General features: G+C 30.9%; 1 protein-coding gene across 2 annotated transcripts in view; it reads left to right on the plus strand.

Annotated features, from left to right (window-relative positions):
* Window positions 1-17,046, plus strand: part of LOC141543250 (coiled-coil domain-containing protein 144A-like) — a 76,696-nt gene extending 59,650 nt beyond the window's left edge. For both annotated transcript variants that reach the window (XM_074268190.1, XM_074268191.1), the window contains 7 exons: window positions 1,683-1,753; window positions 3,336-3,429; window positions 6,590-6,880; window positions 7,538-7,740; window positions 8,887-9,103; window positions 15,074-15,119; window positions 16,867-17,046. In XM_074268190.1, the coding sequence (XP_074124291.1) occupies window positions 1,683-1,753; window positions 3,336-3,429; window positions 6,590-6,880; window positions 7,538-7,740; window positions 8,887-9,103; window positions 15,074-15,119; window positions 16,867-17,015 (1,071 nt within the window). In that variant the 3' untranslated portion in view covers window positions 17,016-17,046. The remainder of the gene's footprint in view (window positions 1-1,682; window positions 1,754-3,335; window positions 3,430-6,589; window positions 6,881-7,537; window positions 7,741-8,886; window positions 9,104-15,073; window positions 15,120-16,866) is intronic.
* Window positions 17,047-19,965: the final 2,919 nt, after the last annotated feature.

A 19,965-nucleotide genomic window follows, 5' to 3' on the forward strand; every position in this document is an offset into this window, starting at 1 on the left:
AATCTGGATAGAACTCTGTGTGTAGAGTTAGAAAGACCTGGGTTCAAATGTGGCCTCAGATGCTATTGCTGTTATCCTGGACAAGTCATTTAATCTTTCTCAGCTTCCACAAATGTGGGATGGGGATAACAATAGCACCTACCTCTCAAGGTTGTTTTGAGAATCAACTAAGACAATAATCGTTAAGCTCTTAGCATAGTGCCTGAAAAAAAGTGGGGACTTAATAAATACTTGTTTCTCTACTCCAGAAATATAAATGCCAGTATAATTAGTAATAAATGAAAGTAATCAGTGTCTCCCATATTTTGATAAGCACCACCTAATGCTGAAAAACAAAACTTTTACCTTGTTAAATTCAGTATAATGGTTTTAACTAAGAAATGGTATATTATTAGTGCCAGTTTCATTCTTTTGAAAACTTCTTTCAAATTTTTATGCTTGAAAAATATTTCTGGGTTTCAGAAATGAGTACTGAAACAAAATAAGTTCTTTCCCAAGTAATTCCCCATCACTCATTGTCTTCGTTTCCTTTCCATTCTTTTTCCACATTGACTAAAATATCAACTTTGAAAAAAGCATTTGGCTTCAGGCTTCAGTTTAGAAAATAAGTGTGGACTGAACCTTACAATATGTAGCAAGGAAGCAATAAATTATAGTTTATCTTTAGCAATATGAATTAGCTCAGTTAATTGGGGCAAACGCACCATTTTTCATCTTTCTTTTTTTTCATGATCATGCAAGTTTTTTACTATGCAAAAATTAGGAGGAAGTATTGTTTCTTCCTTTTTCAACATTTAATCCATTAACTAATGAATGTCACTTATATGAATTAATACTATGATGAAGTTCTGACTACATTAAAAAGAATATGTGTAATACAGCTATGCTCTTTATCCTTGAAGAATTTGCAGTCTCACTTGAAAGCCTATACAAAATAGGGAAAGTTAGCATATAAACAGTATGTCAGTAAGTAGCATAAGTATTTATAAAAGGGGAAGATCACTGTGGTTGGAAATTAAATCAGATGTTACTTAATCCAATTTTTTTCTTCCCAATTTGAAAACAGTATTCAATACAAATTTCCTGAGTTACAACTTCTGTTGGAAGAACATGTGCTAAACAGTTAAATTTAATAACATGAATCCTAGATAATTGCATGAATATAAATGATTGAATACTACATTTGAAGTCTACTTTTCCAAAGGATACAAGACTTTCAGTATGCAACTTCATAATCACCAAGCAGAACTTTGATCATTTTACATGAGATAACTTTGGTGTGTAGCATATTGGTTTGGAATTAAGAAAATTAAGTTCATCTTCTGAGGTTTACTAGCTACAAGACCCCAGGAAAGTTTCTTAAGTCTATTTGCCTCAGGCAACTCTCTAGGATTTATAGTTATAGATGGCTGTGATCTATACTGATGAAGTTTCTTATGTTACTGATGTAATCAAATTTTTACATATTAAAGTATGATGTATATGCCCATGTAAAATGAAAGTTGACATTTGGAATATAAAAATGCATAGATTTGTCTATACAATTGGCTACTACTTGATGGACTAGTGAAAAGTTTGGTAAAATTTAATACTTATGAACAAGCATCATTAATTAAGTATGAAACTGGGATTTTATTTCTAAAGTTATAAAACTTGAGACATTTTGTTTGGAATTTTTATAGCTACAAGAATCTCAAGAACAGCAGGAACAGTCACAGCAAATTATTAAGGAGTTAAAAAAACATATAGAAAAGTAAGAGTAAAAATATTTTTCTTTAATTTAGTGCTATGACTACTTTTAGAACAAATAAAAATGATAAGCATAATATATTCAGAATATAGCATAATGCAATCATTTCTTTTTAATTAAAAGTTTTTTTATGAATGTGGATATCAATGCCAAAAGCAAAGTTTTTATGCCATCAAGGAAAATTTACATCCTAATGGTGGCTAGTGAAGGAGATTTGAGTCCTCAGAGTTTCAGGGGTGATGAATGGAGCTATAGATTGGATTAAATATTCCAAAAAAGTATCAATATATTCAAATGCTGCACTTTGAACATAATGGAAATCATCAGCAGAATTTGGACAAGCAATATAATTTACTCCTTGAAAATCTAACCCATGCCAAATTATCGATTTTTCCCCTTAAGAACTAGAGTAGAAGCAGTGTAATTCAATGTATGGAAAACCTGCCTAAAAATTACAACAATCTCAATTCACATTGTATGCTTGACGTGTTATTTGCTGTGTGTCCTGAGCAAGTCATTTTGTTCCCCACACATTGGTGAACAGCTGTATATGTTGCAGAACTAGCACAGATACACACTGGTAGGAAGAGTTTCCTCATCAGGAACTCCCTATTCCAATAAAAATTTCATGTGTTGCTATACATTCAGCTCCTAAAAATGCCCTTCAAAAAGTGTTAGCTATTTGTGCCTTATTGGGTTTTTTTTTTCTTTTCAAAAATAATGTTTTTCATATCCAATTGCTAATATGGTATAGATTAACAACATTAAGAAAGTATATCTAAAGAATTATCAAAATCCCTGTAAAACAGAAAAGTGATTGGCTTCATAATCTCCAGAAACAATCATAACAAACCAAGTCCAATAGGAGAGTAATATTAGAGTCAGGAAGAGCTGGATTCAAATCCTGGGTCTGACATGTACTGACTATATGACCCTGATCAAGTCACTAATCTCTCAGTGCTGATACACAACTTTGGAAAACTTCAAGTTGCAGGTTTGAATAGGTGGACAATATTTTCCTACATGTAGGAAATTATAGCTCCAAAATACTGACTTTATATGCTGATCATGTACATATGAGAATGTACTAGAATATATTTGTCTGTTTCATGTCATGAAGATAGGAATGGATACATGCAAATTTAATGTAAGTTCCTTAAAAAGGAAGTACTGCTTTTCTTGATTTTTGTTCCCAGATTCCACCTACTCTATCTTCAGCCTCTATGACTTTGAATGGACTGACTCTTTATTCCACAAATGCTCTCCCTCCACAGCTCCACTTCTTACAATCCCTAACTCCTAATCCTAAAACTCAATCCAAAAAAAGGACTGCCTCTTTCATAAGACTTTTCTGGATTAATTCTTTTAACTCCTTTCTTAAATTATTTTATCTTTACTTCAAATATACATCACACATTTATTTACCTCTAGATGTTTTCATTCTATAAGATAAAATCTCTTTGAAGACTGATTCCATTTTTACTTCTGTCCTTCTATTGATAGATAGAAGACTTGCAAGTAAGTCCCTGAACCTTAAGAAGAACTTGTTGAATTAAACTGTTGACAATATATTTATTTTTTTTAGGCTTGAAATTGAAAATGCCAAGTTAGAAACTACAGTAAAACAGCAAGTGGACAAAATTGAGAACATTAAGAAAAATATTCAGGATTTTGCTTCAGTAAGTCAGCTCTGGGATTTAGTTTTTTCTCATTTTATAAACACCTTTCCTTTTTTTAAGCAATAAAATATGGTAAGAATTTTTCATTGTAAATTTAAATTTTAATTTAATTTTTAAAAATCCAGTCATTTGATATCTAATTATAGTCACATTGATTCAAGATGCTATTGGTGTTAATCATTATATTATGGAAGGGATAAACTTTTTACATATAAAATTAAAAATTTATTAGCATTACATTGTCAGATTAAAAAGTTATAATGAAGTTGCAAGCCAGTATTCACGTTTTCCAAAGAATTAAAGAATGATCCCATGTTGATCATGATTATGGTAAAGTTGTCTTGCTCTAAAGCATTTTGGTGATTGTTTGATATCACATTAGTTGTCATAATTGTACTTCTTACCAAATAATGTCCATATTATTAATAAATAACATATTTTATTGAGTATTTGTTTAAGTTAATTAGAACAATGAATCAAATTAAAACATTCTAGTGCTCAATGTGGGCAAATCTCAATAGTCACATGTGAGTTTTCATTAGACCAGATGCCTGGTCCAATGTGTAGCACTAATTTGTAGAAGACAGATTTTATTTTTTTGGCAGTTATTTCTCTTTTCTGTTTAAGTCTTCATAGAAAACCTAGAAAGTGGAATCATTGCCTGATGACTCAAAAGCTACTATTACCAGTTCATTTTTTTTTATATTCATTAAACAAATAGAGATTTTTCATATATTAAGCTCCTAAAAAAGAAAGTAACAATCCAAAAAGCCTGAAAATAAATCTTAATTCATCTTGGCTCAGCCCCTTGCTGTCTATATAACTTGACAAATGGTTTTCTGTCTTTATAATGTTTACTCATTATAAAATGATGTAGTAATTCATCACTAGGGTCCCATTTTCTTCTAATAGTCTACAATTCTAAATGAGTGTTCTCCAGTTGCTTATTCTTATTCTCATATCAAGTCAGCTCTCCCAACTGTAGCATTAAAAATATATTTATGATGTGTCTGCTATGTCCCTATATAATATATCAGCATTGATACTGAAATAATAAAGAACTAAAGTGGGTAGTAGTAAAAAAATTTGAAACTAACTGGAATGGCATGCTTAATGTATACCACAGACAAAAATAACAAAAGAATATAGTGAAGGAAGAGCTCATTGTTGCAAGATAACAAGAAGCTGTATCAAAAAAGATAGAACTTTGAGTTGCTTTTGAGGTTTGGGAAGATATCAGTAGTGAGAGGACAGAACAAGAACAAAGCAGTTTAGGAAAATTGCATGAGCAAAAGCATAGTATGAGGAGGGTTGTCGTAAAAAATATATAAGTAAAAGTTGGAAAAGGTTAGATTTTAGAAAAGGAAAGGTAGATAAGAAAAGTTTAGCCTCAATATGATAAACTATAGCAATCTCATAAGTTCTTGAGTAGGAATTAATATGATTTAAACAGTGTTTTGTAAAGACTAACTTAGTATCTTGTAGTAAGGATTGGTCTAAGAGTAAAGCTAAAATAACCGAAAGACTCTTTAGGAGTTTTTTTCGTTTGTTTGTTTTTTATCAAACCATAGGATTATGGTTTATCTTAATATTTTAATATCACTTAATATCACTGTGCCAGTTTCCAAATCTGCAAAATTAGAAAGTTGGACAAAGAATTTGACACCTCAATTTATGATCCTCTGCTTAAGATTATGAAGCTGGACTAAGCTAGTAGCCATTGAATATAAGAGCAAAGAAAAATATTGTAAAGAGGAAATTTACAGGAGTAATAAATGACTAAATCATAGAAGAGAAACTTTTTTATGTTGCAAAAAAGTCAAGGGATAAGAAGGTTTTGGGGTACAGATAGAACATTGAGAATGCAGTTTCAGGAGACTAGTAGAAAGGTAATCCAGATTTCATGGAAATAAAAGTACTATGTTGGAAAGCCAGCTTTAGAGTCAGAAGAACATGAATTCAAATTCTGCCTCTGACATGAATGGCTGTGTGATCTTGGGCAGCCGTGTAAGCTCTTGGTGCTTTACGCCATCCCAAAAAATTCCTAGATTCTAAATTGAAGGTTAGGCACAGAGCCTACTTTCCAAATAAAGAGGACTATATGTTTGTTTTTAAGATAGAGAAGACCACTGAGAAGGGAAAAGTTGAAGACCTTTAAAGGAAAATAAAAAGAGGGCAGATCATAATAAGTCATAAACTCATAATCTAAAGCAATAGATACCATTCAAGAAGAATAACAAAATATGAGTTTATACAGATAACATCTCAGGCAAAAACAAAGAGATTTGGAGAACAGTTTTATAGCCTAACATTAGAAGATATTTGTAGACATTTCAACATAGGAATGCTTAGAGCTAGGTCTGGTGTGCCAAAATAGAAGAAATGTATTACTTATCCTAATAATATTACTGTGGGCTGTAGAAAATAAGAAATAGGAAAGATTAGTTCTCCTTCAAGTTGTGCATGCATTCCTATTCATGTGAACTATTTTAAACTTTATTAATATTAAGATAAATAATAAATTTAAATTTTTCATTGGCCTAAATTTCAAAAGAAAAAAAACAATTTATGTTGAAATCAAAGGAAAGCTATGTCATTTTAAGTAAGAACAATCATTTTCAAACCTCACCAAGAGATAATCAAATTAGCATTAATTTATTTGTTTCTCAGTAATGTCTATCACCATAGAATCAGTGTTCTCATTTGAATGATGAAAAGGAATCTCATTTCTTCCCAAATTCCTCATTGTTGCTTTAGGCCTCACATAACTTAAGAAAGATTTGTTGATATCCATTTACTGTGAATTTTCCTGATATATGCTCAAAGTACTACAAAGCTGGACAGTAAAGACACATAAAAAAAATGAGAGAACACAAAAAACAATATGTGATCAAGTCATAATATAGATTATACAGACTATAAAGCTACTTATATAATTTCATGGTTCCTTGTTTCAATCTTAACTTTGTTTTGGATTTGTAAATTTACCTAAATAAGGTAATTTAAGGAAATAGATTTTATAGCTGTATTATAAGGATAATACATTTCATTACAACTGAATTTAAAATAATTTAACCCTAATAATCTTAAGTTAGTATTAAAGTTGGAAGACCTTTAAGTTACTTGTGTAAATTGCTAAACTGATATTTTATACAAACAGATTGAAGAATTTACACAGCAATTGAAAGCAACATCTTTAAAATGTAAACAGTTGGAATCAATAAACAGAAGTCTTCAAGAAGAGTTACTTTATATGAAATATCTGCAAAAGAAATATAACAAGCTGGAAAAGAATAATAAAGAGTTGGAAGAACTAGTATTTTATCTTAAGTATCACTTAGAAATTATCAAATTAGAGTACAGTCAAGTAGAGCAATTTAAACAGAAAATTAAAGAAGAAGCAAACCAAGAGATTATAGAAAAACTAAGAGAAGTCAACTTATTCTTACAGGTTACTTTATCACTATTATGCTTTTAAAATATTCCCATGCAAATTAGAGTTTGGAATTTCCACCTCCCCCATTCTAAATCCAGAATTTTGTTTGATTTTTTTTCCCCCTCTACCTTCTTTTCTATTGGTCTCCATAAAGTTGATATCACCATAAAAAAAGAAAATAGTCTTTGAAATCATATGTGAAAATAACCATATATGGTGGTATGTTTTTAAAATAATTGACATAATTTTTAAATTAAAAATTTGAATTAATTGAATAATTTTTAAAAAAATTATTCAACAAATATTTTAATTGTAACAAAACATTCTAGAAGATTCTGAAGATAAGCATTTTTTTCAGAATTATACTTATCTTTAAAATCGAATATGTTAGTACAAGGATAAGAACTAATAAACTAACATACAATACAAATAGTTTTTTTTTTTTTTTTTTTTGTTTTTTTTTTTTTTTTTTTAGCTCCAATTTAATTCAGCTGACCTTGATAATGAATCCTTTCAAAGTAAGAATCTATTTTGGGGAATTCAGAATTACTCTCTGAAACACTGACTGAAATTGAAATGAAAGCTAAAAGAATTGGCAACATCTTATAATTTTCAGGAGAGAATCAGGCATTTTTGTTAATTTTGTTCTTTGTTTTCTGTTTTCATTTCCAGGCACAAGCAGCATCACAAGAGGACTTAGAACACAACAATACTTCAATAAGAAACCAAATGGAGCATCGTATTCAAGAACTGGAAGCTGAAATCTCCAAAATGAAAAATTCACATCAATCCTGTAAGGCAGCATTAGAAAGACACAAAAAGCCTTATCATGAAGAATTAAAAATCAAAAAAGCATCGTTAAACAAATTAGACAGGTAAGTCCAAACACAGACTCTAAGAAAAAAGCACTTAAACATAGATTGATTTTAATGTTTTATCTGTTGAATATAACAAATCCTTAATGGACAGATCTATGATTTCATTGTGAAATGGGGGTCAGTTTACAGATTATACTTGTATAAATATTAGCAAACCAAATATTTTTTTAAAATGTTAACTAGGTACAAAGGAATGCAGAGCATTACACTGGAAAGATAATACTCTTGCCTATAGAGTCAGAGGACCTGGCTTCAAATGTTGTGTCTGATGATTATTACTCTATAATTTTGGGCAAGACCCCCTCCTGGGGCCTCAGTTTCCTCATCTTTAAAATCAGGATGTTTGATGAGGTAGTTTCCCTTTCAGTCCTTAATCTATAATCTTATGAAAACTATTTTTAAGTGTTTTATTTATAATGCCTTATTATTTCTTTTCGCATTTGCTACAAATTAGTCCTTCCAGGATAATGTTAAATATCTTGAACATTAAAATGACTTTATTATCATTTCACTAAATGACAATAACAAAAGGTTTAAAGTGTTGAGTGAAATGTATAACAGGGATTATAAAATATATAAATATATAAAACATTATAACCATTATTTTTTTTTTTAATGGTGACAACCAGAACTATCAGACTCAGGGCTCTCTTAATGACCTACACAGAAAGAAGGTACCATGCCCCTCCATCCCCTGCTCTCCCACCCTTCAATTTTCTATACAGGTGAAAGCTTATTGATGAAATAATTGTATATATAATTACATCAGGGTTTAGATTAGAATGTTAAAGAGCCAAAAGATACCATTTGTTAAAGAAAAAGGGATGGGTCAGTCTTCCTTGCTATATAACTTGGTTGCCTTTGTTGGTAGGTTATATGGAATAGCTTTCCATTTGATATTCTCAGGACTTTTATTGTATTTTTTATTTAATATTTTCCCTACTTTTTTATTAAAGCTTTTTATTTACAAAATATATGCATGGGTAATTTTTTAAACTTTGACCCTTGCAAAACCTTTTGTTCCAAATTTTCCCCTACTTCCCTCCACCCTCTCTCCTAACTATTCAGTGAAAAGTCACAATTATGAGAGTACCAACCATTAAGAAAAATGCTAATCATTTATGTCCTTTGAAATGTTCACAGAGAGAGACGGGCTGAGTTGAGTTCCAGATCACAAAAACAAAAGAGTAAAACTTTAACCAACAGTTTTACTGTATCTCCAGTTCAGGAGATCCCTTTTACTGACAATCTTCATTCTCCTAATGTCCTCAATAGAAGGTTTATTCCAACTGGAGATTTAGGATATCCCATGGGAAACACAGTGTCTTCTCCAAATAGTAGGGAGGCCTACTTGACAAAGGTTAGTTTGGTAGAATATTTTTTCTTTGTTAAAAGATATTGTGTAAAATATAATGTGAAATTTTCTACTTATGTATTTTTGAATGCCGTACTGTTTTTTGCAATATAAAATAAAGGTGATCCTTTTACCTAATGATAAGTTAAAATACTTGATAAGTTTTTAAATGTTTTTTAAATCCACAACTATCTATGTACCAGTCATACCTGGTTTTACATAATTTTTGTAAACTTGACACGTAGCATTAATATAAGAATTCCACAAATCTAATGTTATTTTCTCACCATCCAAAACTTAGAGAGGCTTTATCGCCTGATTTGTTTTCTCCTCATAATTTCATCTTAACATTTAAAATAAAATACTTTCTGTGATTCTTTCTGTTTCTTTTTTCAGAATGTCTTAAAATACATGTGTATAATAAACATAAAAACCTATATACATATAAACATCATTTTTAAGAGTTCTAGAGAAATCTTTTGCAAAGCAATCTGATGCAATATGAATAATTATCTCCTACATTAGTTTTTTAGTTCATATTTGTATACAGGTTTCCTTAAACTAGGTATATAACCTTAAGAGGCACTATAGGTCTATGGTATCTTTTTCCCACCTTATAAAATGTGCCCATTTCTAAGGACCTACCAGCATCCGTGACACAGTATGCAATGTAATCAACATTAAGTTCAGCAACTGTTTAGAATTTTTAAAGACTCTGCTAAGGGCCCCAAAATATGTATTAATGAATTAGTCAGTTGATGAATTAATCAGTCAAGATGAAAGGATTAATCTTATGGGTCTATATCTTGTAAGCATCTGGGTGATGTCGTATGATAGAGAAATATGAATGCTAATAAATATATCTTTTTTCTGAAACATTTAATTAAAATCTTTGTTTTAAAAACAGATTATTTTGCAACTTTTGAGGAAAATATACTGTATGAAAGTCTCTTTTTGACAAAGAAATTAAATTCTTTACTCTTTCAGAACCAGCTCACTTTCACTACTTTTCCTTTCTTTCAATTGATTTTTTTTTCTATAAGCTATATAAATGTGTGTTTACTTGTTCAGTTATTTGATCACCAATCTGTTTCTCCCTTCTCAGCCAGATTGTTAAAAAGGTGTGCAGTCAACATTGCTTAACATTGTTTTTAGCTCTCTCTTTGTGAATTATATATACATGTGCATATACACATATATGACTGACGTAAAATGTAGATTTCTCTCTCGATCTTTTTTGCATTGTACTTTGAATGAAATCAATGATTACTATTCTTTTTTTTTTCTAATACTTTCTACTTCTGATCATTGGTATTATATTTGTGTGTATCTCTTATTTCCCAGCCCTGTTAACTCATTTACTTTACTTGTACCAGTTGACTTGCCTTGCTTTAACCTTACTTAACCTCCCTGACCAGGTGTGTCCTTCCATGGATCCCTTCATTATGTTCTTCCCCAACCCTTCCCCTTCCACTTTATTCCATTCCTATTAATCTACACTACTTCCCATTCACCTAAATACATTCTGTATCCCATTTTATCATATTCTCTCCTCCCTTATGTTTTTGGAGGGTGCTACACATACATAAATACATGTATATATGTTTATATGATGTATCTGTATATATGTGTCTATGTGTATATATGTATGTATTCTTCCCTCTTTAATCCATTCCTGATACAAGTAGGTTTTCAGAACTTCTAATCTTTTCTCTACCATCTAATTTTTATGTATTGGTTCTTTCTATTGCACCTCATTTCTATTAATTACTATTTTTACCTTTTCCTAGATGGTTTTGCTTTTTAGAAGTCATATTATACTCAACTCTACTACAGTCTTTCTTTTGAACTACCCAGTTACTAATGTCAATTTTATATATTAAAGTTAGTCTTTGATGTTGGCTCTTAAATTTTTTCTATGGAGTTCAAGTTTCTTTGAGATGAAATCCTGAAAAATCTTATAGTTCATTGAAAAACCTTTTGTTTTTATACTTAATTTTTCAGCCATAATCCTAGATTTTTGTGTATGTGTGGAATATTGATTTTAATTTTCCCCACTTATTTATCTGAATTACATGAAAAAATTTTACATTTGTTTTTAAAACTTTGAATTCTAGATTCTTTACTTTCTTCCTTCCCCACTCAAAACCCCCAAAATGAGAAAGCACTTGTGAAATTATGAATAAAACTACACCTCTCACCAGCTTCAAAAAAATAAAATAAAACCTCAAGAAAAATTTTTAAAAGTATTTTTAAATCTGTATTCAGACACAATTCTTTCTCTGGCATAAATATTTGTTCACTATAAGTGTTTCAGAGTACTCTTGGATCATTGTATTGTTGATACTGAAAAGTCACAGCTGATCATCTCACAACATTGCTATTATTTGGTATATAGAACATTTCACTGTGCATGATCTAATGGACAACTTTGCATGTTTTTCTTAAGAGCATCCTACTCATTATTTCTTATAGAATATTAGTATTTCAACATAATTACATACAGGCCACAGTTTATTCAATTCCCCAATTGATGGGCATTGTCTCAAGTTTCAATTCTTTGCCCTGAGAAAAGAACTTCTATAAATATTTTTGTACATATATTTTTTCCTTTTAAAAAAATCTTTCTTGGGATATGCCTAGTAGTAGTATTGTTAGGTCAAAACATGATTTTTATAGCCCTTTTTATAGCAGAATTTCAAATTCAAATTGTTTGACAAAATGGTTGTATCACTTCATAATTCTGTTGACAATGCATTAATGGGTCATTTTTTTCCCCACATTCACTTCAATATTTATCATTTTCTTTTTCTGGCCCATTAGCCAATTTAAAAGATATAAGATAGTGCCTAAGAAAAAAATTTTTTTAATTTCTCCAATCAATAGTGAAAATACATTTTTTAAAAATATAGCTATAAATAGCTTAATTAGTTTATCTGAAAACTTCATTTTTTTGATCACTTATCAACTGGGGAAATGGCTCTTATTTTTTATAAATTTGACTCAGTTCCCTATATATTTGAGAAATAAGGCCTGCAAATTCTAGGGTGTTAATGCTCCTTCTCTTCCTGGGACTGTGAACCAGCATTATGTCATCAGTCTGAATATGGGTAAAACAACAAGAGTCCTGCATCAATGCTATAGTAGGCAACTATAGGTTCCTGCTGCTGGCCAGATGGTCATCTCCTTAGTGTGGGCTTGCTGTAGGCTGAAATCTCCAAAAACTGCTGCCTCTGCCACCACCACCTCTATTATCATAGCTCCTGATTCAGTGGCTCCCAACACCCACTCCTAGTTTGCTGGTTTCCCAAAGCCTCTTGCCTAGTGAGGTAAATCTTTCCTGCTGACCTTGTGAATTATATTTGGTGTCTCATATTAACAGAGTGAGTTCCTAACTAGGAACTTTCTATAAACATGAAATCACATGCCAGATTAAAAATAAAATAAATGCCAAAATGGATACATAATCATTTTAAAGAATGAATGCAGACAGGATATAATATTGCAGAATACATGTATACCTGTACTTTCATCCATTCAACTATCTAATTCAAGTAGGTACTTGATCATGGAAAAGGGTGTTTTATCTGACTTAGCTAAACATACCTACAGGTATGTGTCAGAGATGACACTTATACCCTCCCCAATTCTGAAGTCTTATTTATTCACTGTCATATTTCATTTTAAATCCAAATTCTCTGTTTCATGAAAAAACAATGTTTAAAAATAAAGACTCAGAATAGCTCCTGCTTTATAAACTCACTTTTTTATTTATTAGTTGTTACCTGATTATATTTTGGCTGTTTAATTTTATTTTTTTAAAAAAAACTTCCATTTATCTAAAATTAAATAACCAAAAAATAGAAAAATAAAGACAGAAAAGGAAAATTTTTAAAAAATCGATAACATTCTAATGTGCCCAGTAGAACATCAGGGAAGATCCAAAATATGTAACAATAAATTTCCTTTTCAAGAAAGCACATATAATAATAGAATAAATTATATTCTTGAAAGTCTATCTTTTCTTTGCTTCCTTGTAGGTTCTTCTCTTATTCTCTGCTTTGTACTTTTTTTTTTTCTCTTCCACTTCCCTCCCACCCCAATTCCTGTAAGTAGAGAGCAGTTAAGTATGACATATATAATTACTAGCACTACTTTTTTTTTCTAATATTCTATTCCTGATCCGTATTATATTGTGTATACCTCTTATTTCTTATACCTGCTAATTCTATTACTTTCATTCTGCTCCTTAACTTGCCTTGTTTTATTTATTTATTTAAGTTCCATCTACCCATGAATCTTAACTTCTCCCTCTACCCTTTCCTTCCCTGTTTATTCCATTCCCATTAATCACCTTATACCACTCTCCAGTCTAAACACCTTCTGTAATCCAACTTATCTTTTATTCCTTCCTCCATTAATAAACACATCTTATCTCACTGTCATAAATCTATACATCTCCGTCTTATCTGTTCACTTCTCCTAAAGAAATATATTTCTTTATATATTTTCAGGCTTTTATACTCTTCATGATGTGTATATATATATATAGTGTTCCATCCCATTTCTGATATAAATAGGTTTTCAGAACTGTAAGTCCCTTCTTCCCCCTCAGATACCTCTATTGCTATTTTTCCTCTACACCTCATTCACATAACATAATTACTATTTTTACCTTTTCTTAGACACATGTTTTTTACAGACAGAGCATAATGAACTGAGCCCCAAATTTGAGCTACACAGTTATTGTCAATATTAAACATGTAAGATGCATTTTCATGCAAAAAACCAAACAATTTGTCCATCTTAAGTCTTTTGAAATTAATCTTTGATATTGGTTCTTATATTATAATTTTCTATTAAGTTTAGGTTTGATTGAGTCCTGAAAATCTGCAATTCCATTAAATGTCCATTTTTTTGTGTTCAATATTATACTGAGTTTTACTGCAAATGATATTTTTGGCTACAATCCTACGTATTTTGATTGCTGATAAATATTGTTCCAGGATCTGCAGACTTTTGTTATAGCTATGGATAAATCTTATACAATTCTATCTGTAGCTCCAACATATTTGAATTGTTTTTTTTTTTCTTTTTTTTTAATTGTAAGTTATATTTATTTTTAATACATTGCTTTATGAATCATGTTGAAAACAAAAATCAAAGCAAAAGGGAAAAACCATGGGAGAGATTAAAATATAGAAAAAAGAAGTGAACATAGAATATGTTGATTTATACTTGTCTCCTTAGTTGTTTTTTTGTTTTTGTTTTTGTTTTTTGTTGTTGTTTGTTTTTGTCTGGATGCAAATGGCATTTTGTGTCCAGTCTATTGGGATTGCTCTGAATCAGTGAACCACTGAGAAGAGTCAAGTATCTCATAATTGATCATTGAACATTCTTGCTGTTATTGTGTACAATGTATTCTGCTTGTTTCACTCAGCATTAGTTTATGTAAATCTTTCCAGGTCTTTCTGTAATCAGCTTGTTCACTAAGATGAACCTTCATATACCTTCATATGTTCACCTATGAACCTGTTCAGCCACTATGGCCATCTTCTCATTTTCCTATTCTTTGCTGTCACAAAAAAAAAAAAAAAGTTGCTATAAACATTTTTGCACATGTGGGTCCTTTTGCTTTCTTTATAATTGCTTTGGGATGCAGACCAAGTAGTGGCATTGTTTGGTCAAAGGGTATGCAGAGTTTTACAGCTCTTTGGGCATAGTTCCAGATTGCTCTTCAGAATGGCTGGATCATTTCACAACTTCACCAATCAATTAATATATTATTAATATATATTAGAACTATATATTAGTGTTAACATATAGTTAAATTATTAAGAGTTAAAACTAAATTAATGTTTAACTTTATTAACAATTTCTTTGGGATGTAAACAATTCTTTAAAAGATTTTTTGAGTTCTGTACATTATTTATAATTCCTTTATTTCTCATTTACCTCATTTTAATGTTATTTCAGATGAGACAGGACATGGAAAAAAATATAACTAGGGAACTTCATGCAGGTATGTCCAAATGTTTCATATATAAAATGTCATAATTTGATACTATACCTAATTTTTAATATACTACAAAAACTTCCACAAAGGTGCTATTCTGTCTTTTTCACCACTATAAAGTGATCATGGATTCTTCTATGCAGGAATCCTTCAAAAAGGAGCAATATTCCAAATGTGGTATCACACATGAATATATTCACATCCTCTTTAGAGATACAGTTTCAAAGTCACAATAAATGTCCAACTTTAATGCTATCAGGAAATTAAGGCTTTTGTTATAGATTTAACCAAAAAATAGAGGAAAGTTACAGCTAAATGAAAATGTGGGTCACATTTTCCTCAGACCAAAAAAAAAAATTGTAAGTCCAAAAGCAATAAAAAATAATTAAAAAGGAAATGGAGCTCAATAGAAACCTAAATAAGCAAACCACCATGAATGTAACTATACTTGTGGTTTATATACCAACTTCTACTACAGAGGATGAAAAAATAGTACAAAGTGCTCCAAAATCAATGCATATCTTAAATGTAAAAATAGTGACTGACATTTATATAACACAAATTTTGCAAAACATTTTCTTTTCTTTTTTTAATTTTTAATTTTTATTTTTCCTCAGCCACATTCAAAACAATTTTTTCATTTGTTTTTAAGACTTTTGAATTATAGCTTCTCTCCCTTATTCCCACCCACAATTAAGAAACCACATATGAAGTTATGCAAGATATTTCCATAAAAGTCAAGTTGTGAAAGAAAACATAGATCTCCTACTCTAATGAAAATAAAAACCCTCAAGAAAAATTAAATTAAAAAGAGAGAGAGGGAAAGAGAGAAATCTTCAATTTGTAGTCAGACACAATTCCTTCTCTGGATATGGATAAGATTTTTCATCATAAGTCCTTCAGAGTAGCCATTCATGTTTGTACTACTGAGAATAGCAAAGTCATTTATAACTGATCATCCCAAAATATTACTATTACTTTGTATACAGTATATTTCACTTTGTTAATGGCTTTCCAGGATTTTTTTTCTGAGAACATCCTGTTCAACATTTCCCAATGAATGACAATATTCCATCACAAACACATACCACAGTTTATTGAGCTATTCCCCAATTCATGGGTATCTCCTCAATTTCCAATTTTTTTTGCCCTGAGAAGAGAGCTGCCATCAATTTTTTTAACATATAGGCAATTGTCCTTTTTTCCCTTTTTTTTCTAAATCTTTGGATATTTGCATAGGTCAAACAATATGCATAAATTTATAGCCCTTTAGGCACAGATCATATCTTCTGATCGTTTACCAATTGGAGCATGGCTCTCATTTTTTAAAAATTTGACTCAATTCCCTCTGTTTGCTCTATAAAGTCTTATCAGATTAACTTGATTCAAAAATTTTTTATAATTATTATTGCTAATTGTATTTCCTCATTTATTTCCTCTCTCCTTCCACTCTCTCCCTCCTCAAAAACATTTCTTTGTAAAATATTCCGTGTGCATTTTCTGATTTGGACTTCAAACCATACCCAATATGGTAGATAACTTCCAGGAAAAATTGAGTTCAAATCTTCCCTCTGATACCTATTATCTATGAGACCACTTAACCTCAAATGCTTAGGAAACTCAGTTGGATCAATGACCATTTTCATGATTCTCACGTCTAAAATTCCTTGAGATGATGTCCCAGTTATATGTCTGTGTGTAAGTATGTGTGTGTATATATGATGTATTTTTTTTTCTTTTTTTTTTCCTCCAGATAATGCTGGACTTGAATCTGGACCATGCTGGGCTTCTCCTATAGTACCTACTCATCAGTCCACAGGAACACCAAATCTGAATCAGGATCCAGTTTCCAGGGCAAAAGAGGAATATTTAGAGGTTTTAAATAAAAATTACATGCTTTAAATAAAGGAAGAAATAATGTATAATTATGAAATGAGGTGTGAGAAATAATTTATTTGGACCCCTACTGTATTCCAATTAGTAATAATCAATTTGACAGAATTATATCAAAATTCTATATATAAGGCCCCAGAGCTGTAGCCTGCAGATTCTAAGTTCATTTGCTTAATCATAGAAAGTAAACTAGAGGCCCTCCACCATTGTTTTCTTTGTCATGATGACCAAGCCTAGTGTGATAGAGATGACAACTACATGGAAAATTCCCAAAATATTCCCGTACTTCCAGACCAATCACTTGACCATTTTGTAACCATTTAGATGACCCAACTTATGAGAGCTTATTCCATTTCCTCCTGTCCAACCTAAGAAGAAACCTGTTCAGCTTGTGTGGAGATATTCCCTACTTCACCCATTTTGTGATCCTGCTGATGTATCACTATTATTTTATTTGTTTAGCTTATGCATCACCATCAACAGAATTATTCTATATTAGTATAGCTGTTTTTGAATCTCCCGACATCTAGCCTCATAAAAATAGGACCCTGGGAGGATGAAACATCTACAGTTGTGAAGAAGTTCTGAGGCCCACTTCATTAGAGGGAACCATACTTTTTAATAAAGTGCCATTGCTTAGAATTCTGCCTCAGTCTCTTTTATTGTAGGTGGGATAATTTTGATCCCCACAATGATGGTGACTCTGCTGGGATAACAATATGTGGATTCCAGCCTTGATCCCAAAAAGAAAAGTCACAGTGGCTGGTGTTTTCACCAATGACTCCAATGAATACCAGTTGTGGGAGACGGGAGCTGTTCCCAAAGTCTCTGAGCTGAGGTGTCTCTACAATTAGTGAGTCTGCCTTGATTAACCCCAAATAAATTTTTCTTTAAGAAGGATCACTGAATGGGGACTTTTTAAATTTGTGACTAATTTATCTAAATTTATAAACTCCAGATAAAAAGTGTAAATTTATAAACTTAAAATTTTATTTAAAAAAAAACTATATGGCCCTAATTTTAACTTTTTAGACATAGACTATTGAATAATTTTCTCCACTTTTCAAACTTTCATTTTAAGTCCAGGGAGATTCAACAATGAAATTCTTATCCTCATTTTTAGCTAGCTCACCACCTAGTTAATTCTAAAACTTTATTTTTTTTTTTTTTTTGCATTTAAATTCTTTTACAAGGATTAATTTAATCATTCTTGTCATCAGAGGAGAACTTTCAAATTGGTTGGGGGAGGAACTTCAGCAGCTCACAGCATGTCAAGAAATTGAAGATCAGTCTCTTGATTTGTAGGGTTTAAGGGAACAGATTTCCACTCCATTGTTCTGCTGACACCTTGAGAGAGCAATCATTTGAAGTAGAAACATTACCTACCACCACAATAAACTGTCCAAGCATGTGACTATTCTGGGAGCAATCCCACTTAATTCTGACCTAAGAAGGCTCATTTTAGTTTTATAAAAATGAGGAAAGAAAAAGGTTAGTTTCACTTTTACTTATTTAGGATTATCAGTTATTGACAATCAAAGCTAAATTTTCAGTAAATTTTAAAGGAAAGGTAGTATAAATTTTGCTGAATGTTTCCTTATAATAAAACTTTAGATTCTAATCACTTTTTTTTGTTGTTATTGTAGTTTTTAGGACAGGAATTGGAAGTAATAAAAAAAAAACATGTTAACTGTTTTAAAAAAAAAATGCCCATGTAGGCAGGTCTCAGGTGGATAGGAAATTGCTCCTCTTGCTTTCATATTCAAGGTAATCTCTAGTGCTTTCAGTTGAGGAACTTCTCAGAAAATAGCCAATAAGGTAGGTACTCGGGAATCTAGTTTAATTCCCTTATGGGAATTTCCTCTGAAGAAGTTTGGGGAGGAGAAATCAGGCATAAAGTTGAAAATGCATCCTACCAGATCCCAGTTAGGACAGAACTGGATTCCATACCAGAGAGATGACTAAAGAAAGAGCTATTAAGCTGAGTAAAGATTGGTTTCAGAGTGTAGAGGATTGTTTTGGTCAAAGTATGAAACTTTCAATTATTTAGAAAGTTATAGAATTTTATTGAATATCCCCTCCCAAATCAGGTTAAAACAGATGAACTATTGATATTGCTAAATTCTTTATGATTCTGTTTTTTCTTCCTATGGTTATAATTTGAAAGGAAAAAAAGTCTTGAAAAGTGGAACTACTAAGAGCTAAACTAAAATACTGGGTGAATGGATGAATTGGCAAATGAGACTAAAGCAATATTATATTACATTTTTATAAGATTTGAAAAGTATTAATATTATTAGGAAACAGATTATCCTAGGCAGACAACTTAAAGGTTGGCTCTATATTTAATAGAGGAGATAGGTAGATGTGTTTAGGAGAGATAAAATGAAAAAGCAAGTCAGAGAAGTATTAAAGTAAGAAAACCTAAGGAAATAATTTTAGAAGAAATTAGATTAAAAAGCTTGTGAGCTTAAATAATTCCACAATTCAATTTAAAAAGGAAACAAACACATTTTCTTAGCCTAAAGAAGTTTCAACTAGCCAATTTCTCAGTCTGATATTTTGGGGTATTAATTTGTATAATTGGGTTTAATATTAGAGTAGAATAAATGTATATTTTCAAATGTAGTTAAAGTTGGAATAAGTTTATCATAGGAAGGAATATTATTAGAAAGCAGAATGAGGAAATATTAGACCATATTCAGAAAAGGATAATAGTAACCCTCTTCTGTTATCCTTCCTCTTTCTAGAATGTAAGCTCCTTTGGGACAGGGACTGGCTATGTAAAGAGAGATGGAAATTCGTGAAAGATGGAAATTCATTTCCTGTAACTTCTGTAACATCCAGTTAATGAGGAATCAGGGGAGGGACTTGTTCTTCAGGACAGGAAATAAAATAATACCTTTGGAATTAAAAAAAAAAAAAAAAAGAAAATGGAGTTTATTTGCCTTTTTGGTAT

This window comes from Sminthopsis crassicaudata, chromosome 5, assembly GCF_048593235.1.
Source record: "Sminthopsis crassicaudata isolate SCR6 chromosome 5, ASM4859323v1, whole genome shotgun sequence".
NCBI classification, from domain to species: domain Eukaryota; kingdom Metazoa; phylum Chordata; class Mammalia; order Dasyuromorphia; family Dasyuridae; genus Sminthopsis; species Sminthopsis crassicaudata.